Source organism: Salmo trutta, chromosome 25, assembly GCF_901001165.1.
Source record: "Salmo trutta chromosome 25, fSalTru1.1, whole genome shotgun sequence".
Taxonomy (NCBI): domain Eukaryota; kingdom Metazoa; phylum Chordata; class Actinopteri; order Salmoniformes; family Salmonidae; genus Salmo; species Salmo trutta.
In genome coordinates, this window is record NC_042981.1 from 26118087 (window position 1) to 26145218 (window position 27132).

The 27132-nt window shown below is 42.4% G+C and overlaps 3 protein-coding genes across 6 annotated transcripts in view; 1 reads left to right on the forward strand and 2 right to left on the reverse strand.

Annotated features, from left to right (window-relative positions):
- The window catches only part of kif15 (kinesin family member 15), a 21062-nt gene extending 19113 nt beyond the window's left edge, over positions 1-1949 (reverse strand). Inside the window, exons 1-8 of the mRNA XM_029713392.1 lie at positions 1752-1949; positions 1475-1517; positions 1047-1233; positions 846-922; positions 727-764; positions 533-630; positions 256-435; positions 1-111 (exon numbers count right to left, since the gene is read on the reverse strand). The exon at positions 1-111 is cut by the window's left edge and continues 99 nt beyond it. Coding sequence (XP_029569252.1) covers positions 1-111; positions 256-435; positions 533-630; positions 727-764; positions 846-922; positions 1047-1233; positions 1475-1517; positions 1752-1869 — 852 coding nt within the window. The 5' untranslated portion in view covers positions 1870-1949. The remainder of the gene's footprint in view (positions 112-255; positions 436-532; positions 631-726; positions 765-845; positions 923-1046; positions 1234-1474; positions 1518-1751) is intronic.
- Positions 1950-2449: 500 nt separating this feature from the next.
- Positions 2450-14530, forward strand: LOC115162255 (transforming acidic coiled-coil-containing protein 3). Of its 3 annotated transcripts, none has more exons than XM_029713394.1 (18): positions 2450-2554; positions 7061-7163; positions 7379-7556; positions 7856-7986; positions 8109-8155; positions 8266-9721; positions 9866-9917; positions 10005-10206; positions 10300-10358; positions 12048-12178; positions 12396-12477; positions 12569-12730; positions 12815-12882; positions 12970-13013; positions 13121-13281; positions 13774-13880; positions 13983-14103; positions 14230-14530. In XM_029713394.1, exons 3-18 carry the CDS (start codon positions 7380-7382, stop codon positions 14293-14295), a joined length of 3066 nt encoding a protein of 1021 aa, XP_029569254.1. In that variant the 5' UTR covers positions 2450-2554; positions 7061-7163; position 7379; the 3' UTR covers positions 14296-14530. The 3 variants fall into 3 exon arrangements, with proteins under 3 accessions (XP_029569254.1, XP_029569253.1, XP_029569255.1); XM_029713395.1 differs by lacking the exon at positions 7061-7163 and having other exon boundaries at positions 2451-2554; positions 8266-9528; positions 9610-9721; XM_029713393.1 differs by lacking the exon at positions 7061-7163.
- Positions 14531-20520: 5990 nt separating this feature from the next.
- Positions 20521-27132, reverse strand: part of LOC115162256 (fibroblast growth factor receptor-like 1) — a 63033-nt gene continuing 56421 nt past the window's right edge. For both annotated transcript variants that reach the window (XM_029713396.1, XM_029713398.1), the window contains one exon: positions 20521-21610. In XM_029713396.1, coding sequence (XP_029569256.1) covers positions 21174-21610 — 437 coding nt within the window. In that variant the 3' untranslated portion in view covers positions 20521-21173. The remainder of the gene's footprint in view (positions 21611-27132) is intronic.

Genomic DNA, 27132 nt, shown 5'->3' on the forward strand with positions numbered 1-27132 from the left:
AGCAGTCTCCTTGGACTCCAGAGTCATGGTGAAGACTGCATGGGACCGTGAGGATTCCCTGTTCATGGAGGTAGAGGCCACACGCCGATTACGCCAGCCCATCGACAGCACCTGAGAGGGAAGCGGGATAAATTAACTAAACACAAACAGTTCAATGTCAGTCAAATCAATCTTGCACAATAAATTAATGTACCTTATGACCAGAGCATTGTATAAAGCAAGTCATTGAATCAATCACATTGAATTATTTACTACCTGGTAAGCTTCAGCAGCTGAAGTGACAAACTTCTCTACAGCCCCTTCCACAAACACCCCCTTCTTGATGTTCTCTCTCAGGAACAGGCTGGCTGAGGCGCTGTCCAGCAGGTCATAGATCTGCTCGTTGTAGATCTCAATGAATGAGCATTTGCACAGGAAGCTTTTGGCATTCTCAGACTGTCAGGAAAAACAATGCATATTAAATCCTCAAATCAGAGAAAAAAAACCCAGATAAACAACAAAATCACTTCAATGTCAGTTACTTTCTGCTCACCCTTTCTACCTCCCTGTTGATGAGGAAAAACAGGTACTCAAAACTTCGAGGGATAACCCCCCGTTGGTCATCAGTAAAGTTGTCGAAATCAGACGGCCCTAGAGAAAGAACACATGCAACATTTAGTACCGAGGCACTGCAAAAAAATGAAGGTGTCTGTGCAACAAAACAAAATAATGCAATGCAGCACTCACCAAGCATTGTGAATGTTTTTCCAGAGCCAGTTTGTCCGCTGTAATAGGAAAACATCTGAGATATTACAGCACTTAATAAAATATGAATGAACTGTAAAACAATAAGAAAAATCACTCACTAGGCAAAAATGGTGCCATTGTATCCATTAATACATGACTCGACAATGTTCTTGGCCACACTGGAGAATACAGAATCCTGTTACACAGAGAGGAGACAGAAGAAAAATTCAGTTGGTTTGATTTGAGCCTCTATCTACTGATGTGTGAATTACTCCAGGTTACAGCAACAGTTAAACTATAATCTATCCGCCAACACTGACCTGAGTGATGTCCATGTCAGCAACATGGTCATAGGTGAATGTCCGCGGCTCTGGCTTGGAGTGCAGGCGAATGGTGTTGGGAGAGGTGACTGAGAGACAGAGGCCTTGATCTCCATCAGTGGTCAGGCCAGTCCCCTGGGTCAGAGGTCTCACCCGCACAAACACTTTGATCGAGTCACTATCACCACTACATTACAGAACACGAACATTCATGGGTTAATACACTTTACCAACAGACTGGGTGCCAGTTTCTGCTCTCTTGACAACTTCTTATGGAATTGTCGTGACAAACAAGAGGTACTGGCAGTATAAGTTGCCAAATGAGGCAGGGCAACTCGTGTGTCAGTATGTGTAGAGTGAGTATGTATTATTAAATTGAAGACAATGGCCAGCTCTTGCGAGAAATAAGCATTATTAAGCCACATTACCTGTGGGTTATTTGTTGATGCTGCATTGAGCAATCGACAGAGTCTGGTAACAGAGAGGAGACATACAGTTAGCTAGTTAGTCAAGGTTGATCAAGGAACTAGAGACACTGGTTTAAACAGAAACCCAAGTTTAATCAGATGACTAAGTTTCATACAGCAAATGCATGCTAGGTAACGTTAGCTCGCGAATAATATTAACGGAAGTAACTAGGTAGCCAACAAGCGCCAAAATATATTTTTTAAATCACTTGCAAATATGAATGTTTCGGTGACGTACCCTTTCCCTTCGTATTCATCTTGAATATTTTCAGACAAGTAGCTTTGCTACTAGCAAACCATTCACAATAACTAATGTCAAAACTCCGCGATAGTGTGTTAGCTACATCTACTAACATCCATCTTCGAATTTGGCGGGTATGTACTCGACCATCGACTGCTCGTGCCTTTTTCAAGAATTTTATGGACTCAGTCAATTGTTTATCGCCGTCAGCTGGACGAAGTTTGAATTACATCAACCTCTCTTTTTGAGAGCACGGAGAGACCGAGCTACAAATTATACACCAGATAATGTGATACCAAAGATGTTCTCATTGTTCTATCTGTGGTGATACTGTATAACCAAAGATGTGTGGTATCCATTACTGGGCGTTACAGGTTTGCCTATAGAAAAGGTTACCATAGATTTTCAACTAATCTGGTATATAATTATCTCTCTCTCCCAAAGCAGAAGCTGCAGATATAATTTTCCATTACTGAACAGACAGTTATCATAAATACTATTTTAATAACATGTACACTCCTATAATAAAATGTGGACTCTTTTTCGGTCGCGACCAGCACTTCACTTTGATGCATGTTCGCTGGTTTGGTTTAAAGTCATGCAACGCTATTGGCTATTTCGTAAGCAGCTCCGCCCTATTTCAGTTTTTTTTGTTTATTTAATTGGTCAAAATCGAGGCGTTTAAATTCGAAATCTACTGGTCACTTACTCATCGAGGGAATTTCGAAAAAGGGAACTCTGTGTGGAGGTCGTTACCGTCTAGAGAAGTTATTTTCTGTTTATCTGACTTCTTAATTGAGGTATGTAGCTATCTGGCATTATTGGGGAAATTATATTGCTTTGACATCCACGCTGCTTTTAAGTTAATCTATTTCGCAACATTTCTTCATTGATGTGATGCATCATTTCTTAAATTGTAGCCTGACGCTAGTAACTTATCTAACGTTAACGTTGCATACAGTAATGTTAGCTAACTGACTTTAGTTCCCTTCCTGCCTGAGTCCTACTTACTGAGGTCAATATATAATTCAAAACGCTAAACTTCCTAACTAGCAAAACGACATTAGCTAATGTTAATTGTCTAGCTAGTTATAGTAGTGTCAACGCGAACGTCTAACATGCTGACCAGACCGGTCGCGTGCGTTGCAGAATAAATGTAGAAATCCACTTTATTCAATTATTGCTCGCGCGCAAACGAACGTTTGCATTGCCAAGGGCTAAAATAGAAGTCCTTTCTATTTCTGACACAGATCGTGCTGCAAGTCCTGCCTCTCCCATCTCCTCATTGGTTTATAGAAGCAGGCACCCACGTGCCATCTCCTCATTGGTTATACCCAGTGGGTGATTGAAATACCAACTGTTTTGCCGGTTGTCTGGTAATGGTATGAAAGTGTAGATGCCATCACCATATAAGTTCAAAGATGAAAAAGCCTGGAAGGAGGAGAGATGACTAGAAACAATTTGGTTGGCTGTTTTATGTGTGGATTAATTGTCGGAGTAGAGGACCTTGTGCATTTTCAGGTAAAATAACAACTCAATGTTTATATCCCAGGACAAATTAGCTAGCAACAGCAAGCTAGCTAAATAGGACAAATTAGCTAGTAAGTGCAAGCTAACTAGCTAAATTGGCATAGATGTTTAATGCTTTTTGACCGGTCCCCAAATTAATGTCATTGGTTCAGAGTTTGTTTTGATATTTTAACCTGCGTTTGGTGTCGGGGGACAAAATAAATGTATGTACGATGGCGCACGCGCGCAGCCGGTTTGGGTTCCGTGTAACCCGCATTGGCAGCAACAGACAACGTCCGATAACGTTAACTTTTAATATTTATCTTTTTATTTAATTAGGCAAGTCAGTTAAGATTCTTATTTACAATGACAACGCTGGGCCAATTGTGTGCTGCCCTATGGGACTCCCAATCACGGCCGGATGTGATACAGCCTGGATTCGAACCAGGGAATGTAGTGAGGCCTCTTGCACTGAGATTAAGTGCCTTAGACTGCTGGGCCACTCGGGAGCCCACTAACGGTAGCCAACTAGGGTAGTGCGATGGCAGGGGATGGCAGGGGCCAATCTCCCTGCCATCCAGGACCTCTATACCAGGTTGTCAGAGGAAAGCCCTAAAAAGTGTCAAGACTCCAGTGTACCAGAGCGCTAAGTCTAGGTCCAAGAGGCTTCTAAACAGCTTCTACCCCCAAGCCATAAGACACCTGGACACCTAATCAAATGGCTACCCAGACTATTTGCATTGCCCCCCCTCTTTTACACCACTACTACTCTCTGTTATCATCTATGCATAGTCACTTTAATAACTCTACCCACATGTACATAATACCTCAACTAACCGGTGCCCCCGAACATTGACTCTGTACTGGTATCCCCCTGTGTATATAGTCTCGCTGTTATTTTACTGCTGCTCTTAAATTGTTACTTTTATTTATTATTATTTTTTTAACTGCATTGTTGGTTAGGGACTAGTAAGTAAGCATTTCACTGTTGTATTTGGTGCATGTGACTAATAAAATGTGATTTTGACTACCAGTTTGCATATTACAGGGCTAATGTGTTAATGAATAGGTAATGTTTATGTAACGTGAGCAAGCTTTATTCGAGTAGTTCATTGTTAGTTAACGTTACCTAGGCGATGTCTTTACAAAATTGTCATTGCACTGACATTTTTTTCACAATCAGACATTACTGCACTTACACAAGACAATAGCAAAACTATCTCATGGCATTGTTCCAAACCTTGCTAAAGCTTCTAAAGGATCTGCCCCTTTTTTCACTTTTCACCTAAAATGACATACCCAAATCTAACTGCCTGAAGCAAGCATATTCTTGATACCATTTGAAAGGAAATTCTTTGTAGTTTGTGGAAATGTGAAATGAATGTAGGAGAATAACACATTAGATCTGGTAAAAGATAATACAAAGAAAAAACATGTTTTTTTGTATATATTTTTTCAATTATATTTGAAATGCAAGAGAAAGGCCATAATGTATTATTTTGGCCACTAGATGGCAGCAGTGTATGTGCAAAGTTTTAGACTGATCCAATGAACCATGGCTTTACGGGTCATTTCCCACCCCCCCAAGACTCCCCAAAAGTGCCTAATTGGTTTATTAATACATGTTCATAACGGTGCACTCTCCTCAAACAATGGCATGATATTCTTCACTGTAATAGCTACTGTAAATTGGACAGTGCAGTTAAATGAACAAGAATTTAAGCTTTCTGCCCATATCAGATATACATGTCCTTGGGAAATGTTCTTGTTACTTACAACCTCAGGCTAATAAGATTAGCATATGTTAGCTCAACCGTTCTGCGGGGGACCCACCGATCCTGTAGAGGCTAAACAAAAATGCTGCAGTCATGTTAACGTTAGTTTAGTTGACTATGCACCAAGAAATTACATTTTAGCCAAACTGAATTCCAAATGGGGTTTGCAGATTTGGTGTGGTCTTTGGCAGCTGGAGCCATCCAGTGTGTAGGGAAACGTGACAAGCCTTGGCACGGCAGGCCACATTATGGTTTGAGGACATATCGTTAACTTAGTGGGTAAACTGCTTGTACACTGCCACTGACTTAACACCCCTCCATTCTTGGCATGCCATCAAGTGTCGTCATGTCTACAATTCAGTATCTGGTCATATGAATTCAGCCAGTACCTTGGAAATTAATTAAAATGTTTAAACAAATTTGTTTCAAAGACACACCTCTTTGTGGCCTGATTAATTTGTATTTCTTTCCACTGGTAGCCACATGACCCTTAAACCTTTTCTCTCAAAGTTAATTGCACATGACTTCTGTGTTGCTGTTTACACGCCTTCATTGTCAACAAGGATCCAACACCATACAAGTATACAGTGCATTTCGAAAGTATTCAGACCCCTTGACTTATGTTACAGCCTTATTCTAAAATTGTTCATTGTTTTCCCCCCTCAATCGAAACACAATACCCCATGACAAAGCAAACCGGTTTAGAAATGTTTGCTAATTTGTTAAAAATGAACTGAGGTCACATTTACATAAGTATTCAGACCCTCCACTCAGTACTTTGTTGAAGCACCTTTGGCAGCGATTACAGCCTCGTGTCTTCGTGGGTATGATGCTACAAGCTTGGCACACCTGTATTTGGGGAGTTTCTCCCATTCTTCTCCGCAAGTGCTGTCAGGTTGGATGGAGAGCGTTGCTGCACAGCTATTTTCGGGTCTCTCCAGAGCTGTTCGATCGGGTTCAAGTCCTGGCTCTGGCTGGGCCACTGAAGGACATTGACTTGTCCCGACACCACTCCTGCATCTTGGCTGTGTGCTTAGGGTTGTTGTCCTGTTGGAAGGTGAACATTCACCCCTGTCTGAGAACATGCACCAGAGCGTTCAGGACTTCAAATATCTTGACCTTGCGCCGTTCATCTTTGCCTTAATCCTGACTAGTCTCCCAGTCCCTGATGTTGAAAAACATCCCCACAGCATGATGCTGCCATCACCGTGCTTCACCGTCGGGATGGTGCCAGGTTACCACCAGACCACAGAATCTTCTTTGTTGTGGTCAGTCCTTAAGGTGCCTTTTGGCTAACCACGCAGGCTGTCATGTGCCTTTTACTGAGTGGCTTCTGTCTGGCCATTGTACCATAAAGGCCTGATTGGTGGAGTGCTGCAGAGATGGTTGTCCTTCTGGAATGTTCTCCCATCTCCACAGAGGGTCTCTGGAGCTCTGTCAGTGACCATTGAGTTCTTAGTCACCTTCCTGACCAAGGCCCTTCTCCCTTGTTTGGACAGGCAGCCAGCTCTAGGAAGAGTCTTGGTGGTTCCTAACTTCCATTTTAAGAATAATGGAGGCCACTGTTATTGGAGGCCTTCTATGCTGCAGACTTCTTTTTGGTACCCTTCCCCAAATCTGTGCCTGTCTGAGATCTACGGCCAATTCCTGACCTCATGGCTTGGTTTTTGCTCTGGCATGCACTGTCAACTGTGGGACCTTATATAGACAGGTGTGTGTGCCTGTCCAAATCATGTCCAATCAATTGAATTTACCACAGGTGACTCCAAGTTGTTGAAACATCAATGGAAACAAGATGCACATGAGCTCAATTTTGAGTCTCATAACAAAGGGTCTCAATACTTATGTAAATCTATTTGTAATAAATTAGCAAACATTTCTAAACCTGTTTTTTTGCTTTGTCGTGATGGTCTTGTGTGTAGATTGGGGATGGGTGGACAATTTTAATACATTTTATAGGTTGTAATGTAACAGCCTTATTCTAAAGGGAAGGGGTCTGAATACTTTCCTACTGCACTGTAGATGGATCCCGGCTGTATCACGTCCGGCTGCGATTGGGAGTCCCATAGGGCAGCACACAATTGGCCCAGCGTCGTCCAGGTTTGGCCGGTGTAAGCTGTCATTGGTAATAAGAATTTGTTCTTATCTGACTTGCATAGTTAAATGAAGGTGTGTTTACACAACATTGAGGGTGTGGTGTCTACAGCTCAGATATGGGCTTCAGACAAGACCATTCAATCTAAATGATGTGCTTCACTCTTATCAGTGTTCCCAGATGTTTATTAGATGTTGACAACTTTTGCTTCAGTTCCCTCACTTATGTGTGCCTTTTCTTTATAGGATGAGTTCTACTGCTGTAAACGATGAGAATCATGGGGTCTGCCCTGGAAGAAGGCAGAGCAATTCAGACACAATTTGTGACATCTTTTCTTTTGATCAGCCGACTGGGAGGCCCTCCATTCTTCGCCAGTCTCAGGCAGAGAACCTGTCAAACAAAACTATAGCAAAGGGAGGGAAGGTACAGAATATGTTATCAATAAGCCTAGACTTGAAGTCGTTTCAAATGTTCCAGAATAATTTCCTCTGTATAATCTTGTGACTGAGGATCTATGCTTGACTGACTAGTCTAGTAAAAAGCATAAGCTGACACAATGTTTTGGAAAGGTGTTGACTCATGGCGAGTAAACTGTATGGAAAGAAAGTTGCACACTAACCAGGTTAGGTTTACCTGTTGTGCGTATTGTGTGCAAATGTCTTTATTTGACTGTTTTGAATAGAGCATTTGTTTTCAGATACCCTTTTGGTTTTTTCTTTCAGGTTTGTTTTCAGACTCCAAGAAGAGACCCTCTCACTAAGAGAATAGTATCACCAACAAAGTCCCTTAAGATGGAAAGCCTGGATGACTGTAGTAAAGCCCTGGAGACTTTGCAGTTTACATCACCTGAAGAGTAAGTATTTGCTTTAAAAAATATATATCTGTAGATGTGTCACATCAGCAGAATGCTGATTTCATATTCTGGTATCAAGTTGAGATAATGTAGGATTATCTGTCCTCTTCTATTTTTTACAGGGTGTTACCTCTAGAAATCAATGGGCTTGTTGATGTAGCAAAATCAGGTAAAGCATCTGATTGGCTAAAGGTTCAAGATTCATTACCCGATGCTGCCTTGTCACATTAACTACTTCAACCATAATGTTTACTTGATTTTAAACTTATTTTACTACAGACTTCACAAATGTGTCCTATCCTGATGATGATGATGATGATGATATGCCAATTCAGAGTAAAGGAGGTTGTCAGCTGTATTTTGAAAACCTTGATGCCATCAATCCCTTCCAAGGGTCTACTAAAATGGTCCTTTCTCCAGCAAGGCCCAGTGAGCTAGTTGAAACTCCCAAGGCTGAAGAACAGCGTGAACGTGATGTCATTGAAGCAGTTTCTGACAGGAATGAAAGGGCACTGGATGATACACTCCCGTTCATGCCATCAGTGGAAAATTCTCTTGCTGACTTCTCAGCCGATATGTGCTCAACAGATAGTGTGATTACCATGATGAAGGACCCAGCCGATGAGTTATCCAATGCTGGTGAGGAAGAAACTGTACCATCAGTTAACCTTGACCCAGATCAAGCTGTGGCTATCATCTCTACAGCCGAGGAGACTCCTCAGCCGCCAAAAGGTACATACGAATTTGATTTTGACAACCTTGATTCAGTCAACTCTTTCCAAACGGGAGGCTCCAAAATGCAGAATTCCCCTGTGCTTGGAAGGAAGCGGCCATGCGATGACCCTCAGAAGGTGGACGTTGAAGAGCCTGCAGTAAAGGAAATGGAACCAGCAGCCATGCTTGAGGTGGTTCAGCCAGTCCTAGAGGCACCTGTCCAGCCAGAGATGAAACCTATTGCACCAAAGGAGACTACCAAGCCAGCTGACGACGCTGTGGCCATCTCTACAGCCGAGGAGACTCCTCAGCCGCCAAAAGGTACATACGAATTTGATTTTGACAACCTTGATTCAGTCAACTCTTTCCAAACGGGAGGCTCCAAAATGCAGAATTCCCCTGTGCTTGGAAGGAAGCGGCCATGCGATGACCCTCAGAAGGTGGAAGTTGAAGAGCCTGCGGTAAAGGAAATGGAACCAGCAGCCATGCTTGAGGTGGTTCAGCCAGTCCTAGAGGCACCTGTCCAGCCAGAGATGAAACCTATTGCACCATTGTCAACTACTCCCAAAGAGACTAGCAAGCCAGCTGAAGATTCCATACCTCAGCCCAGTGTAGCCCCTTCTAAGGATGGTGCAGTGAAACTTGAGTTCAATTTCGATGATGGCGGCGAGGTCAAGCGTAAGCCTCCCAAAAAGTTTGGCAAAGGGCCTGTTTTGAAGCCGACATGGAAAAAGGCTGAACCTACAGAAAAAAAAACCCCTGCTCAATCCAAGGAATCTCCAGTGAAGCCGTTGGTCAATACTGATTATGAAATTCCTTTTCCCAAGGGCAAGTATAACTTTGACTTTGATAAATATGACCCAAACGTCAATCCATTTGATACAAATGTAAAAATGACTGAATCTACAGTCTGTAAGGTGAAATCCAGTCCAGAAGCCAAGGCACCAACCTCAGTCAGGGTGGCTTTCTCCCCTGAGAAAGTGGCAGAGCCTGTTCAGCAAGAAACTGCACCATCACTATGGTAAGTTCATTTTCATTTTGCTGCAACTTTATTATCCCCATTTTTTTTTTATATGTAAAGCATAATCTGTTTGGTTGTGAGCATGTAGATATCACCTTAATGTAGCTACACCACACCATTCTCTTATGTTGGTTCTATTTTCAGTGTTTCTATTGCTGGATATGAACCTGATCGTTCTGCCATAAAAGAGGGAATTGTAAGCCTTTTTAAAAAAAAATCAAAAAAATGTAGATTCATTAATTGTAGTGCGACTACTAGGGTGACATTCTCTCTCCAATTGTAGGACAACATTACACAGAATCCAAACCTTCAGATGGACTCTTGTGACGTTCAGGAACCTTCTTCTGGAAAAGAGCAGGAACCTCCAACTAAACCTGACCAACCTTCGCTAAGCACTTCAGAACCCTTGGAACTCTGCCAATTTGGGCAGAACCCACAGAATGGCATGTCAGAATTTAATGAGGACTTTGTTCCTGGAACCACATGTAAGTCAAATAAATTGACAAACGCATTTTAGTTGCGGTAATGTCGACTTCACCTTAGCTTTTTGACTAACTATAGTCCCCCTTTCCCTCCAGTCATGGCGAATGACTTTGACAGACAGATGGACTACCTGGAGCAGTTTGGGTCCAGCACTGTAAGTATATGCTTTGTACTTTTATAAATTGACTGTTATTACATACAGTGGGGAGAACAAGTATTTGATACACTGCCGATTTTGCAGGTTTTCCTACTTACAAAGCATGTAGAGGTCTGTAGTTTTTATCATAGGTACACTTCAACTGTGAGAGACGGAATCTAAAACAAAAATCCAGATAATCACATTGTATGATTTTTAAGTAATTAATTTGCATTTTATTGCATGACATAAGTATTTGATCACCTACCAACCAGTAAGAATTCCAGCTCTCACAGACCTGTTAGTTTATCTTTAAGAAGCCCTCCTTTTCTCCACTCATTACCTGTATTAACTGCACCTGTTTGAACTCGTTACCTGTATAAAAGACACCTGTCCACACACTCAATCAAACAGACTCCAACCTCTCCACAATGGCCAAGACCAGAGAGCTGTGTAAGGACATCAGGGATAAAATTGTAGACCTGCACAAGGCTGGGATGGGCTACAGGACAAGCAGCTTGGTGAGAAGGCAACAACTGTTGGCACAATTATTAGAAAATGGAAGAAGTTAAAGATGACAGTCAATCACCCTCGGTCTGGGGTTCCATGCAAGATCTTACCCCGTGGGGCATCAATGATCATGAGGAAGGTGAGGGATCAGCCCAGAACTACACGGCAGGACCTGGTCAATGACCTGAAGAGAGCTGGGACCACAGTCTCAAAGAACACCATTAGTAACACACTACGCCGTCATGGATTAAAATCCTGCAGCGCACGCAAGGTCCCCCTGCTCAAGCCAGCTCATGTCCAGGCCCGTCTGAAGTTTGCCAATGACCATCTGGATGATCCAGAGGAGGAATGGGAGAAGGTCATGTGGTCTGATGAGACAAAAATAGTTTTTTGGTCTAAACTCCACTCGCTGTGTTTGGAGGAAGAAGGATGAGTACAACACCATCCCAACCGTGAAGCATGGAGGTGGAAACATCATTCTTTGGGGATGCTTTTCTGCAAAGGGGACAGGATGACTGCACTGTATTGAGGGGAGGATGGATGGGGCCATGTATCGCAAGATCTTGGCCAACAACCTCCTTCCCTCAGTAAGAGCATTGAAGATGGGTCGTGGCTTGGTCTTCCATCATGACAACGACCCGAAACACACAGCCAGGGCAACTGAGTGGCTCTGTAAGAAGCATCTCAAGGTCCTGGAGTGGCCTAGCCAGTCTCCAGACCGATACCCAATAGAAAATCTTTGGAGGGAGCTGAAAGTCTGTATTGCCCAGCGACAGCCCCGAAACTTGAAGGATCTGGAGAAGGTCTGTATGGAGGAGTGGGCCAAAATCCCTGCTGCAGTGTGTGCAAACCTAGTCAAGAACTACAGGAAACGTATGATCTCTGTAATTGCAAACAAAGGTTTCTGTACCAAATATTAAGTTCTGCTTTTCTGATGTATCAAATACTTATGTCATGCAATAAAATGCTAATTAATTACTTAAAAATCATACAATGTGATTTTCTTGATTTTTGTTTTAGATTCTGTCTCTCAGTTGAAGTGTACCTAGGATAAAAATTACAGACCTTTACATGCTTTGTAAGTAGGAAACACTGCCGATTTTGCAGGTTATCAAATACTTGTTCTCCCCACTGTACATGGTTTGGTTTGCATTTTAGGCTTTGGGCTTCCTCAATTACTTTGCGTTTTATATTCAGTTTAAGGAGTCGGCACTGAGAAAACAATCACTGTACCTCAAATTTGACCCACTGATGAGGGAGAGCCCCAAGAAGTCTGGAGTCTCTGCAGGACTCAACAACCTCCCACGACCTGCTCCCTTTGCTTCACGGTATGTTACACTCCTGGTCCTAATCACAGGCTTTTTTTTTTTACCATCTGACTGAAAATAAATGCCTTGTGTTCATCTTAAAATGCTCTAGTTGTAATTGTTTATTTGGCCTAGAATTGAGAGCATACTTAATCTGTAGTTTGTCACTAAAATGAGTTTGAAATGCAATGGTGAATATCAAGGTGTTTGTTCCAAATCTGAGGGATGTTTCTTTCAGTGTGGAGACTCAGAAGACTGGAGCTGAGGAGGTGAATGGACTGAAATCTGTCAACCCTAAACTGCTTCATGACCTACCACCTGTAAGTTACCTGTCCTCAAACATCCTACTATAATGTAGTAATGCTAAGTAATGTGGGAAAACTGTTGAATGGAGGTCTTCACTCCCTTTAGGTTCAAGTTGTTGGTCCTCAGACTCTTGTGGCGAATTCCCCTGTGCTTGAGAATCTGGTCCCTACTTTCCCCCAACCAGCCAACGCTGACGATAACATCATAGAGGTGCTGAAATACAGTCAGCAAGACATGAATGCTGCCATTGCCAAGATCCAGAAACAAGTAGGTGTTTGTTTTTCTCAAATGTTTCACTCATCCCTTTTCAATCCAATCAGCATTAATTTACAAGGGTTTATTTTTTTATAGGCAAAGGAGAATGTGGATGAATGGAAATCGCAGCATGACACGCTATCTCAGGATAATCATGAAATGGGGTATGCATTTAAGCTTAGTATTTGGTCACTGATTTCGGATTTCAGACCTATAACAATTGTAAATGTCACTGCTTTTTGTTTTTGCAGAAAAATCATGTCAGCATTTGAAGCCACAATCGCTCAGATATTGGGTATGTTGTAATGCAATTTTGCAAAGTTATCAGAGGAAAATAAATGTTTTGAAATGTAATTTTCATGTAAAATGCATGGCTTGGTGTGATGTCATTGTCTCTGGCAGCTGATAAACAGAGGGAGACGGCGAAGGCCCAGGCTGACATCACTAAAGTCCTGCAGGAGAAGGAACAGTTATCACAGGACCTGAATGCCATGGAGCGGTCCTTCTCAGATCTCTTCAAGAGACTAGACAAATACAAAGAGGTCATCGAGGGTTACATAAAGGTCAGCATGAAAAAGGATGTCATGCCCTATGGATTGGGCCCAGTGTTTTGCACAATCATGTGAAATGCCTGGATTTAAATGGGATACTGCATGATTTTGGAAATTAAGCTGCTTTTCTGCCTTGCGGAGAGTCGATGAACTTGTAGATACTGCTTTATCTGTGTGCAGTATGAAGTAAGTTGGAGGTTGTTTACTGTTTCTGTAGACCCCCAGTCATTGTGCTGAGACGCTAGTAGTTTTGCAAGCCAATGTTATCTCCAACCTGCTTATATTGCATGCAGACCTAACAGTGGTATCCAAAACTTTATAGCTCTTTCATTACAGGATACGCTTTCCTTTTCACATGATTGCGCAAAACACAGAGCTCAACTTTGGTGTAGGAAAGTAACATTGCTGTGAAGGAAGAAATTAAAAAGGTATGTGTAGGTCCAATACTTTGCTTTGCCAACATCATGACCTAGGGTTTTAAATGTGTGTGTGCCCATATTTAAGAATGAAGAGATGCTGAAGAAATGTGCTCAAGATTATCTGGCTAGGATCAAGGAGGAGGAGCAGCGCTACCATACCCTGAAAGCCCATGCAGAGCAGAAAATTAGCCTGTAAGACTCAAACTATACTTTGTGCAAAGTAGTTACAGAATTGTTTAGTTTAGTTGCTGGGCTTTGTGTAGGTTCACTGGGCTGACTTCCTCTTATTCTCAGGGCGAATGGAGAGATTGCAGAGGTGCGCTCCAAACTAAAGTCTGAGGTCGCTGCACTTCAGGCCCAGCTGCGCAGGGAGCAGCTAAAGGCCCAGTCACTGGAGAAGAGCCTTGACCAGAAAGTAAGTCACCCTCAATCTGAAGTAGTCCATGAGGCTGCCTTTATCAGTATCATTTGTTCAGAAAAGTTTTTTGCACTTATCGTGGTTGATTTTGTTTCCCTCCTTGCTGCTTTTCTGTCCCCTCAGGTAAAAGAGACTGAAGAACTAACTAACCTTTGCGATGAACTAATAGCTAAAGTCCAGAAGGGCTGAGCTCAACCGTATGTGTCTTTGTTGTCTGGTAGTCAAGATTTTTTACAAATCTGAGTATGTGGTGGTCCTGATGAACAAGTGTGAATAGTGCTTTGTAAATATGTTTTGCTGCTCTTGAATGGAGATCAAGCGCCGTAATAGTACTTCACTAGATTTCAATTCTACTGATTCATGTTGGTTTGTTTTATCAATGTCGGTCTTTATTACTGTAATAAAATTATTTCACTAATCAAGATCAGTTGTAGTGCCTTGCAAGTTTATTTGAATTTCTTTGTACCCAAAACTTTTCAGCCACAAGGAGGCGCTGTTTACATAGTACTTTGTAGCGCAGTCTTGGCAAAGGTAATTTGGACTTCGCTTTAGTTTCATGCATGTTATTGAGAGTTCCAATTGAGCATAGCTGTGACATTTGTACTTATTTCAGAACAGTAGCTAAGTGTCCTTCCTAGATGATTCTAGTGGTGAACTGTGCTGTTAATGTCAACCATTCAGTAGCTCCCTTATCCCTCTTCTCTCTAGAGCCAAAGCTCATCCTGTTCTACAATGCTTACAAGAAAACAAATGGGCTGCCCTTATACAATGCTCTCCTTCCCTGGGCAGTGTAGTGTCAAATCACTCCCGGAGCAGGACAATGCACATCCTATATGAAAATCCTTCCTAGATTGGAGTTGACTGTGGTAGTGAGGGGAGGAATGCTAGTCAGTTGGAGGACTATGAGAGCGCTCGTTCTATCTATTCAGTCATTCATTCCAGTACCACAGGCCCTGGCTGCCCTGTCTCACCCTGTATAGATGACTAGGTTTTCTAGCCAAGTTGAGGAAAGCTGTACTACCTTTTTTGTAGGAGCCTCCTCATGGTCCTTTTCTAGAAAGACTGGCAACTTAAGACTGGGACAATACCAGTATTGGGATATTTTTTTCAATGGCAAAAATGAAGTCTTTGATCCTTAACCTGCTGTATGTAAAATATTGTGTGCTACAGCTTGGAAAAATAAATGTGACTGGATGACGATTGTTTCCAACATTAGGGCTGTTTGTTCCTAAATAATTGAAATCCGATTTGTTGGTATATCAAGGAAACAAGTATCGGGACACTGGTCCCGGCTCTAGTCACTGACCTCATTCCCAGTGGCATCCTGTGGGACTTTAGGCAGACCAGAGGCTTTTACCAACCTGCTCGATCATTTTCAGACTTTGGGAAAGCTCTTGCACAGTGGTCATTCAAACTTTTCTCACCAACATGGTCCTTCATACTATACATATGATTTTATCATTGAGACATCAACCAAGCATTTCTAGTAGGGGTGTCATTCATTTCATGGAGGACCTAGTGTCTTTTTTTCAGTTAAGCCAGAAAGGTGGAGTTCCTTACTAATTAGTGACCTTCATCAACTAAGTACCAGGGAGGAGCAAAAATCCTAGGTTTGCCATGGAATGAGTGACACGTGCATTACAGGAACAACCTTGAATTGAGGCCATGAACAAAGTGTAAATTTGCTTGTCCTTTAATCCAACTTCAAATGACTTTCTACTTTTAATGGTGTACATTGATAAGATTGTGAAACATAACCAACTGTAAGTACTTGCATAAACTAAATATGAGTAACCTGGTTGGCAATGTCAAAGGTAGACTCAGCAGAAAGTAAACTGCAGTGGGTCAATTTCTGCAACAAAGAGCGTTGAAGCATGATGCTCAATGTCTCCACTGTTTTGATCCTTTGGCTACCACGCTGTGAACAGCATGAAGTGAACCCCTGCACATGGGCAGCGCACAATTGGCCCAGCATCATCCGGGTTTGGCCGGGGTAGGCTGTCATTGTAAAATAAGAATTTGTTCTTAACTGACTTGCCTAGTTTAAATAAACATTCAATAAAAAAATGTGCAGGCACTGTAACAGTGGTCTTGCATCTCGCTCATATACATATCTGCGGTGCTGCTTGTGGAAATGTCATGTCGCTGAGTCTACCTTTAATATATGAAATACAGTGCATTTGGAAGTATTCAGACCCCTTGACTTTTTCCTCATTTTGTTACGCTGCAGCCTTATTCCTCAAACTACACACAATGCCTCATGAGAAAGCTAACAGTTTATTTAAATGTTTTGCAAATGTATTAAAAAAAACGTATTCACATGCATTTGGACCCTTTGCTATGAGACTCAATTGAGTTCAGGTGCATCCTGTTTGCATTTGTTTATCCACAGCTTGATTAGAGTCCACCTGTGGTAAATTCAATTGATTCTACGTGATTTGGAAAGGCGCATACCTGTCTAAGGTCCCACAGTTGACAGTGCATGTCAGAGCAAAAACCAAGCCGTGAGGGCCAAGGAATTGTCCGTAGGGCTCCGATCTGGGGAAGGGTCCCCCAAAAATGTCTGCAGCATTGAAGGTCCCCAATAACAGTGGCCTCCATTCTTAAATGGAAAAAGTTTGGAACCACCAAGACTCTTCCTAGAGCTGGTCACCCAGGCAAACTGGGCATTTGGGGAAGAAGGGCCTTGGTCAGGGAGGTGATCATGAACCAGATGGTCATTTTGACAGCCCTCCAGAGTTCCTCTGAAGATGGGATAACCTTCTCGAAGAACAACCATCTCTGCAGCACTCCACTAATCAGGCCTTTATGGTAGTTGCCAGATGGAACAACTCCTCAGTAAAAGGCACATGACAGCCAGCTTGGCGTTTGCCAAAAGGCACCTAAAAGACTCCGACCATGAGAAACAAGATTGAACTCTTTGGCCTGAATGTCAAGCGTCATGGCTGGAGGAAACCTGGCGCCATCCCTACGGTGAAGCGTGGTGGTAGCATCATGCTGTGGGGATGTTTTTCAGGGACTGGGAGACTAGTCAGGATCAAGAGAAAGCTGAATGGAGCAAATTACAGAGAAAAGGCTGATACACCCCCTAAAAAAAAAGTACAGAGAAATCCTTTATGAAAACCTGCTCCAGAGCAGGTGAAGGTTCACGTTCCAACAAGAAAACAACCCTAAGCACACAGCCAAGACAATGCAGGTGTGGCTTCGGGACAAGTCTCTATCCTTGAGTGGCCCAGCCAGAGCCTGGACTTGAACCCGACCTGAAAATAGCTGTACTCCGATGCTCCCCATCCAACCTGACAGAGCTTGAGAGGATCTGCAGAGAAGAATGGGAGAAACTCATCAAATACATGTGTGCCAAGCTTGTAGCGTCATACCCAAAGACCCGAGGCTGTAATCGCTGCCAAAGAAGCTTTAACAAAGTACTGAGTAAAGGGTCTGAATATTTATGTGAATGTAATTTCAGTTTTCAATTTTTTTAATAAATTTGCTAAAATGTCTAAACTTGTTTTTGCTTTGCATTATGGGGTATTCTGTGTAGATGAGGGAAAAAAACAATTTAATACATTTTAGAATAAGGCTGTAACGTAACAAAATTGGAAAAAGTCAAGGGGTCTGAATACTTTACTAATGCACTGTATACTTTACATTGCAACTACAGTAAATATAATCTTACACATTCAACATATTCAAAATGCCTGACTTTGAAAAATAAACAATACATTTCCATAACAATATAAATTAAATTCACATCTCTTTTAAAATGCATATAAAATGACTACATCTATATCAATTGTTGTTGGATTAGACTGCGGTCCCAAGTACTCATTATTATGGTGTTATATATATATTCACTGCAACACTGGGGATATTTTTGACCTCATACCTCTTGCAAGGATTCTATAAAACACATACAAAAGGCTAGTAGTGGTGGTAACCTAAGTAACATTTGGATTCCGGCAGTGATATGTAGTGAGTCTAGTCAAACAGTCAACATTGGCGCAATATTATTCCTTGCAGTCTTCGATATGGACATGATTCAAATACCCCCCAAACAATGCTACCTATCAATTTTCATATAGCCCTTCGAGGCCTTCAGGGGTGACTGTGAGTGAAATGAAACAGGATTATTGATGGACACTAGTGGTCAGGGTTAAATGGATGTGCATTCAAACAATGAAACATTTTTTTTTCATCGAAGGGACTACCTGAGTATGAGTGTAAAACCAGCCCTTTTGTATTATATTCCATGCATCCTTCAACATCATCACCTAGCAGAGCTTAAGTACTGTATCTTGTGCCCTACAACAGGTTTAGAGGTAAAGGTCTAAACTGGCCCTAACCCCTCTAGGTTAGTTGAGATGGGTAAACAGCACAGTTACTGATGGGTTGTTCCATGAAATGAGTGCCTCTTGAGTACAATATTGGATTTTAAAAACCTGTTATAATAAATGAAATACCCCTTTCATATAGACAACTTGGAGAATCCCTCCATGCACCCTATGTGACTACTAGGAAGATTTTAACCCACTTAACCCCAAGATTTCACCAAGTTTTCACCATCAATCTTAAACCCTAGTTATAAACTGAGGGATGTGCCTGGAGAAATGTAACCACTCTCAAATTCATAAGCAGAGGTATGGATGCAAGAACTGACCATCCATTATATACAAATTCATGTTGTGAGGCTATACTTTTTTTTTTTACAAACATTGGAGTAAAATAAGATTATCTTTTTGGGTTCTGATGGGGGTACGACAGCTTAACTAAACTCGTGAGGCATTTATACGTTATATTCTTTTTTTTTTTAATCTATGAATATACACTGAGTATACAAATTTGGAACAACTTCCTAATTTTGAGTTGCACCCGCTTTTGCCCTCAGAACAGCCTCAATTATTCAGGGCATTGACTCTAGAGTTCATCAGGGATGCTGGCACATGTTGACTTCGGTGCTTAATTTCAGCCGGATCCTGCTAGAACATGATCATAAATGTGACTGGATGACAATGATTGATTCCAACATTAGGGCTGTTGTCGTAAATAATTGAAATCGGCTGTGTTTTGTTTCCTTGCTTTGATACTAACCCGTGGCTTTTACCAACATCCTAGAAATCATAATTTTCAGACTTGCTGTGCCACTAAATATCCTGGTTTGAGTCCAGGCTCTGTCGCGACCGGGAGACCCACGGGGCGGCGAACAATTGGCCCAGCGTCGTCCGGGTTAGGGGAGGGTTTGGCCGGTAGGGATGTCCTTGTCCCATCGCGCTCTAGCGACTCCTGTGGCGGACCGGGCATATGCACGCTGACACGGTCGCAATGTGTACGGTGTTTCCTCCGACACGTTGGTGTGGCTGGCTTCCGGTTTAAGCAAGCATTTTGTCAAGAAGCAGCACGGCTCTCTACCTTCGCCTCTCCCGAGTCCGTACGGGAGTTGCAGCGATGAGACAAGACTGTAACTACAAATTAGATAACACGAAATTGAGGAGAAAAAGGGTAAAAAAAAAAGGAATAGAAATAAATAATTTTCCCCTTCGGAGCTCGTTTTTTTTTAACCGATTTCCTAGTTGTCTTGAATGTACTGAAGTCGGAAGTCGGAGATTTCCCAGCTCTGAGTTCCCAGACGCGGCATTTAAAAAATATATGCAAAAATCTCCAGTCATGTAAAATGACGTAGAATCGCATGAAATGCGTTTATAAAAGGCCCAAAAATACCTGGACCCTTGGCCACAACATTTTTTTGCCCATGTGTGCAACTTCTGTAAGTGACTCTACTCTACGTCACTACGCAAATGTGACGATATACATGCGTGATTGTTTCTCATGTGTTCAGGTACCTCAGAGCTCCCCAGGTAATCCCCCTCTCACGCCGGCACCTCCCGATTGACAAATTCAGCACTGGTTGACTCCAATGCCTCCCACAGTTGTGTCAAGTTGCCTGGATGTCCATTGGGTGGTGGACCATTTTTGATACACACAGGAAACTGTTGAGCGTGAAAAACCCAGCAGAGTTGCAGTTCTTGACACAAACCAGGTGCACCTTCACGTACTACCATACCCATTCAAAAGCACAATATTTTGCCTATCCCATTCACCCTCTGAATGGCACACACACAATCCATTTCTCAATTGTCTCAAGGCTTAAAAACCCTTCTTTAACCTGTCTCCCCTTCACCTATGCTGATTGAAGTGAATTTAACAGGAATTTAATAAGGAATCATACCTTTCACCTGGTTAGTCTATGTCATGGAAAGAGCAGGTGTTCTTAATGTTTTGTGCAGTGTATATCATTCATTTAAAACTCCAAAAATGGATGTAGCAACTAAGAATTTTAGCTTTAACTCTGAGATGGGAAAACTTTTTTTATGAAGTCGAACATGTGATCTTTATGACAGAATGTAAAAATAAAAACAATTTTAAAAACTTCTCAAAAGGCACCAAATTGTTGGAACGACCCATAGCCCTCTCAGTAAGTCTGAATAGCCGTTAACACATTGCAGAATCCCTTGGGGATTTGTGTACAAAGTGCACATCGGGGTTTGATGTCTTTTAGTGGTGTTGATATGAAACAAGTAGCACCAAGGACCAGGCAGGTATGCAGGTGCTGTAAACACCATACATATTTTCATTGTGGTTATTTTAGTTGAGATATCACAAGGGCAGCCATTATGCACAAACCACTAAAACTGCTCATGCAAGATCACCTTCATTTGAATGTTGAACATTACTAAATTATCATTATAAAGCCCTAGTCATGTCCAGTCAGATCAAGATCCAGCACAGGCAAGGTGACAGTTCAAAGAGCATTTGTGTAACCAGAGAGCTGTTCTCCACAGCTCAGACACTCACTGTACGATGCCATTCTTCAGAGGCGCAGAGAAGGGGACAACATTACATTTGGTCCTCTGTAGCTCAGTTGGTAGAGCATGTTTCTTGCTACATCAGGATAGTGGGTTCGTTTCCTGGGACCACCCATACTTAAAATGTATACACGCATGACTATAAGTTGCTTTGGCTAAAGGCTTCTGCTAAATGGCATATATTATTATATTATTTTTGGCACATGGCTAACACTGAAAGTGAATGTGCTGGTGCACCTTCCCGTCCACGTGGGAGTGGATGTGAGTGTGGATGTCTGGGTAGATTTGGGGGTAGATTTTGGGGGGTAGGGCAGAACCCCCCTGAGTGAGGAGAAGCTGCTGCTGAGCCAGATACTCCTCATAGTTTATGGAGCCCAGGCAGTCCTTCTCTGGGCTGGAGGAAGTGGAGAAGTGGGCCACACAGCTCCTGTCCCTCTCCTGGTAGGGCAGCCGGTGGGAGGCCTGCAGGACCTGGGCAGCCGCAGCCGGAGTGCTGGGAGGGGAACAGTGCTTCTTACTCTGACAGAACCACAGCAGCACTGTACCGAAGATGAACACCATGCTAGCAGGGATGCCGATGATGACAGGCCAGGGTAGGGTGCTGGAGGCTGGGGTGAACATCGGGGGGATGGGTGGCTTGGTGTCTGCAGGAGGAGAGGACCCAAAAAATAATGATCGGTCAACATGGAGTCAATCAATCTAAAGTGAGGAGTTACTTTCTTCTCCAACACTTTGTTTTTCATTATTTAAACCAAATTGAACATGTTTCATTATTTATTTGAGACTAAATAGATTTTATTTATGTATTATAGTAAGTTAAAATAAAAGTTTTCATTGTTCATTCAGTATTGTTGTAATTGTCATTATATATATACACATATACAGTTGAAGTCAGAAGTTTACATACACTTAGGTTGGAGTCATTAAAACTCGTAGTTCAACCACTCCACAAATTTCTTGTTAACAAACTATAGTTTTGGCAAGTCGGTTAGGACATCTACTGTGTGCATGACACAATACATTTTTCCAACAATTGTTTAGAGACAGATTATTTCACTTATAATTCACTGTATCACAATTCCAGTGGGTCAGAAGTTTACATACACTAAGTTGACTGCCTTCAAACAGCTTGGAAAAATCCAGAAAATGATGTCATGGCTTTAGAAGCTTCTGATAGGCTAATTGACATAATTTGAGTCAATTGGAGGTGTACCTGTGGATGTATTTCAAGGCCTACCTTCAAACTCAGTGCCTCTTTGCTTGACGTCATGGGAAAATCAAAAGAAATCAGCCAAGACCTCAGAAAAAACATTGTAGACCTGTACAAGTCTGCTTCATCCTTGGAAGCAATTTCCAAACGACTGAAGGTACCACGTTCATGTGTACAAACAATAGTGAGCAAGTATAAACACCATGGGACCACGCAGCCGTCATACCGCTCAGGAAGGAGACACGTTCTGTCTCCTAGAGATGAACGTACTTTGGTGCGAAAAGTGCAAATCAATCCCAGAACAACAGCAAAGGACCTTGTGAAGATGCTGGAGGAAACAGGTACAAAATAATCTATATCCACAGTAAAACGAGTGCTATATTGACATAACCTAAAAGGCCGCTCAGCAAGGAAGAAGCCACTGCTCCAAAACCGTCATAAAAAAAGCCAGACTACGGTTTGCTACTGCACATGGGGACAAAGATCGTACTTTTTGGAGAAATGTCCTCTGGTCTGATGAAACAAAAATAGAACTGTTTGGCCATAATGACCATCGTTATGTTTGGAGGAAAAAGGGGGAGGCTTGCAAGCCGAAGAACACCATCCCAACCGTGAAGCACAGGGGTGGCAGCATCATGTTGTGGGGGTGCTTTGCTGCAGGAGAGAATGGTCCACTTCACAAAATAGATGGCATCATGAGAAAGAAAAATGATGTGGATATACTGAAGCAACATCTCAAGACATCAGTCAGGAAGTTAAAGCTTGGTAGCAAATGGGTCTCCCAAATTGAGAATGACCCAGAGCATACTTCCAAAGTTGTGGCAAAATGGCTTAAGGACAACAAAGTCAAGCTATTGGAGTGGCCATCACAAAGTCCTCACCTCAATCCTATAGAAAATTTGTGGGCAGAACTGAAAAAGCGTGTGCGAGCAAGGAGGCCTACAAACCTGACTCAGTTACACCAACTCTGTCAGGAGGAATGGGACAAATTTCACCCAACTTATTGTGGGAAGCTGGTGGAAGGCTACCCGAAACGTTTGACCCAAGTTAAACAATTTAAAGGCAATGCTACCAAATACTAATTGTGTGTACGTAAACTTCTGACCCACTGGGAATGTAATGAAAGAAATAAAAGCTGAAATAAATCATTCTCTCTACAATTATTCTAACTTTTCACATTCTTAAAATTAAGTGTTGATCCTAACTGACCTAAGACAGGGAATTTTTACTCGCATTAAATGTCAGGAATTGTGAAACACTGAGTTTAAATGTATTTGGCTAAAGTGTATGTAAACTTCCAACTTCAACTGTAGCTACACATCAGAGAGTCTTGGTTGATTAATTAAATCACTGCAGTGGGTCAATACTACAGTATTCATCAATGCAAAGTTTACAAGAATCAGTGGTTGAAGAAAACTGGAAACAAAGAGGAGTTTTATCATGTTCATTACTCTGAGTATTATTGCATTACATGCACTGGAAATATGAATATCTCCCTGTACAGGACAGAATCCCAGGATCTTGGGGATTTGAGAAAGCCAAATTAAGGTTTAGGGGAGCTCTAGTATCAAATCAAATTATATTCGTCACGTGCACAGTTTACAGCAGGTATAAATGGTGCTACGCAATGCTTGTGTGCAAGCTCCTGCAACATTACAGTACAATGATCAATATCAATAATAATAGGGCCATACAATAAGTAATAGAATAGGTAGTATGTGTAGTAGTAAGCTGATGAGTACACAATATACACAAAGTGGTCAGTTTATTAGGTACACCCTGTAGCCATGAAGAGATGCACCTGGTCAACAACAATGTTCAGATGCGTACTTTCGTGTGTGAAAAGCTCAGGAGGCCAGCAGTTTCTGAGATACCAGAACCGGCCTGCCTGACTTTGACGATCGTACTATGCTCAAAGTTGCTTAGGTCACTTGTTTTTCCCATTCTCACGTTCAATCAAACAGTAACTCAATGCCTGTCTACCTGCTTTATATAGCAAGACACAGCCATGTGAGTCACTGTCTGTAGGAGCGAACCATTTTCATGAACGGGGTGGTGTACCTAATAAACTGTGTGTATACAGTATAAACCATGGATGTGCTATGTCAAGTATTAATGTATTATAAATATAAAGTGGGGAGTGTCTTGGTCACGCAGTTGAACAAGTAGTATATAATAGAACATCAGTGTTGAGTGTGTGTGTGTGTGTGTGTGTGTGTGTGTGTGTGTGTGTGTGTGTGTGTGTGTGTGTGTGTGTGTGTGTGTGTGTGTGTGTGTGTGAGGGTTGGATGGATGGATGGATGGATGTGTCAGTGCAAATAGTCTCTAAAATGCAGATAGTCTCTAAAGTGCAGATTGTCTCTAAGGTACAGATTGTCTCTAAGGTGCAAATACAATGCATTCGGAAAGTATTCAGACCACTTCCCCTTTTCCACATTTTGTTACGTTACAGCCTTATTCTAAAATTGATTAAATTAATACAAATCCTCATCAGTTTTTTTTTTATGTTTGCAAATGTACATATATATATATATATATATAGATATATATATATATATAAAAAAAAGAAATATATTATTTACATAAGTATTCAAACCCTTTGCTATTAGACTCGAAATTGAGCTCAGGTGAATCCTGTAACCATTGATCATCCCTGAGATGTTTCTACAACTTGATTGGAGTCCACCAGTGGTAAATTCAATTGATTGGACATGACTTGGAAAGGCAAACACCTGTCTATATAAGGTCCCACACTTGACAGTGCATGTCAGAGCAAAAACCAAGCCATGAGGTTGAAGGAAATGTCCATAGAGGTCCAAGACAGAATTGTGTCGAGGCACAGATCTGGGGAAGGGTACCAAAACATTTCTGCAGCATTGAAGGTCCCCAAGAGGACAGTGACCTCCATAACTATTTCATGGAAGAAGTTTGGAACAACCAAGACTCTTCCTAGAGCTGGCCGCCTGGCCAAACTGAGCAATCGGGGTAGAAGGGCCTTGGTCAGGGAGGTGACCAAGAACCTGATGGTCACTCTGACAGAGCTCCAGAGTTCCTATGTGGAGATGGGAGGACCTTCCAGAAGGGCAACCATCTCTACAGCACTCTACCAATCAGATCTTTATGGTAGAGTGTCCAGACGGAAGCCACGCCACTGTAAAAGGCACACGATTGCGCGCTTGCAGTTTGCCAAAAGGCACCTAAAGGACTCTCAGACCATGAGAAACAAGATTCTCTGGTCTGATGAAACCAAGATTGAACTCTTTCGCCTGAATGCCAAGCGTCACGTCTGGAGGAAACCTGGCACCATCCCTATGGTGAAGCATGGTGGTGGCAGCATCCAACAGGACAACGACCCTAAGCATACAGCCAAGAAAACGCAGGAGTGGCTTCGGGAGCCCGGACTTGAACCCGATTAAACATTTCTGGAGAAACCTTAAAATAGCTGTCCAGCAACGCTCCCCATCCAACCTGACAGAGCTTGAGAGGATCTGCAGAGAAGAATAGGAGAAACTCCCCAAACACAGGTGTGCCAAGCTTGTAGCGTCATACCCAAAAAGACTCAAGGCTGTAATCGCTGCCAAAGTAAAGGGTCTGAATACTGAATATGCAAATGTGATATTTCAGTTTTTTTTGTTTTTTATTTTACATATTTGCTAAAATGTCTAAAAACCTTTGTCATTATGGGGTATTGTGTATAGCTTGATGAGGGGGAAAAACGATTTAATCCACTTTAGAATAAGGATGTAATGTAACAAAATGTGGAAAAAGTCAAGGGGTTTGGATACTTTCCAAATGCACTGTAGTCTTTAAGATGCCGGTCTAAGCAGGTGGACAGCTAGGGTTAGCTATTCAGCTGTCTGATGACCTGGTGGTAGAAGCTGTCTTGGAGCCTGTTGTTCCGAGATACAATGCTCCGATACCGCTTGCCAGATAGTAACAGAGTGAACAGTCCGTTGCTTGGGTGACTGGAGTCCTTGACAATCTCCCGGGCCTTTCTCAGACACCGCCTGGTGTATATGCCCTGGAGGGCAGGGAGCTTGCTCCCAGTGATGCATTGAGCCATCCGTATCACCCTCTGTAGAGCCTTATAGTTGAGGACGGTGCAGTTGCCATACCAGGCAGTGATGCAGTTGGTCAAGATGCTCTCGATGGTACAGCTGTAGAACTTCTTGAGGATCTGAGCTAGCAGCATACAACCCTGCATCCCACTGCTGGCTTACCTCCGAAGCGAAGCAGGGTTGGTTCTGGTTGAGACCAGATGCTGCTTAAAGTGGTATTGGAGGGCCATTAGGGGGCACTCTTCCCTCTGATCTAAAAAAAATATCCCAATGCCCCAGGGCAGTGATTGGGGACATTGCCCTGTGTAGGGTGCCGTCTTTCAAATGGGACGTTAAACGGTTGTCCTGACTCTCTTTGGTCCCATGGCACTTATCGTGAGAGTAGGGGCGGTAACCCCGTTGTCCTGGCTAAATTCATACCATCATCCCCATCTTCGAATTGGCTCATTCATCCTCTCCCCGGTCCTCTATGATGTACATGCCGAGAAAGTTTAAGCTTTTGACCCCCCTGGTGGGCCCCTGTGTTGAGAGTCATCATGACGGAAGAGATGTTGCCTACCCTCACCACCTGGCGTCTGGCTGTCAGGAAGTCAGGACCCTGAGCTTAATGATCTTAGAGGGGACTATGGTGTTGAAAGCTGAGCTGTAGTTGATGACCAGCATTCTCAGTGTGTTTGGGATGGCTTGTTTCAGGTTGCAGAGGTACTCATTTGAAAGATCAATATAAGGAGTTTGTGTGTACAGTCATGGCCAAAAGTTTTGAGAATGACACAAATATTAATTTTCACAAAGTCTGCTGCCTCAGTTTGTATGATGGCAATTTGCATATACTCCAGAATGTTATGAAGAGTGATCAGATGAATTGCAATTAATTGCAAAGTCCCTCTTTGCCATGCAA

Excerpts from the sequence above, each read along its gene's own strand:
- LOC115162255 (XM_029713394.1), top strand. The coding sequence starts at position 7,380 with ATGAGTTCTACTGCTGTAAACGATGAGAATCATGGGGTCTGCCCTGGA. Across the intron at positions 9,918-10,004 it reads CTGCCATAAAAGAGGGAATT|GACAACATTACACAGAATCC; the intron begins GTAAGCCTTTTT and ends CTCCAATTGTAG. Across the intron at positions 13,282-13,773 it reads TCATCGAGGGTTACATAAAG|AATGAAGAGATGCTGAAGAA; the intron begins GTCAGCATGAAA and ends CCCATATTTAAG.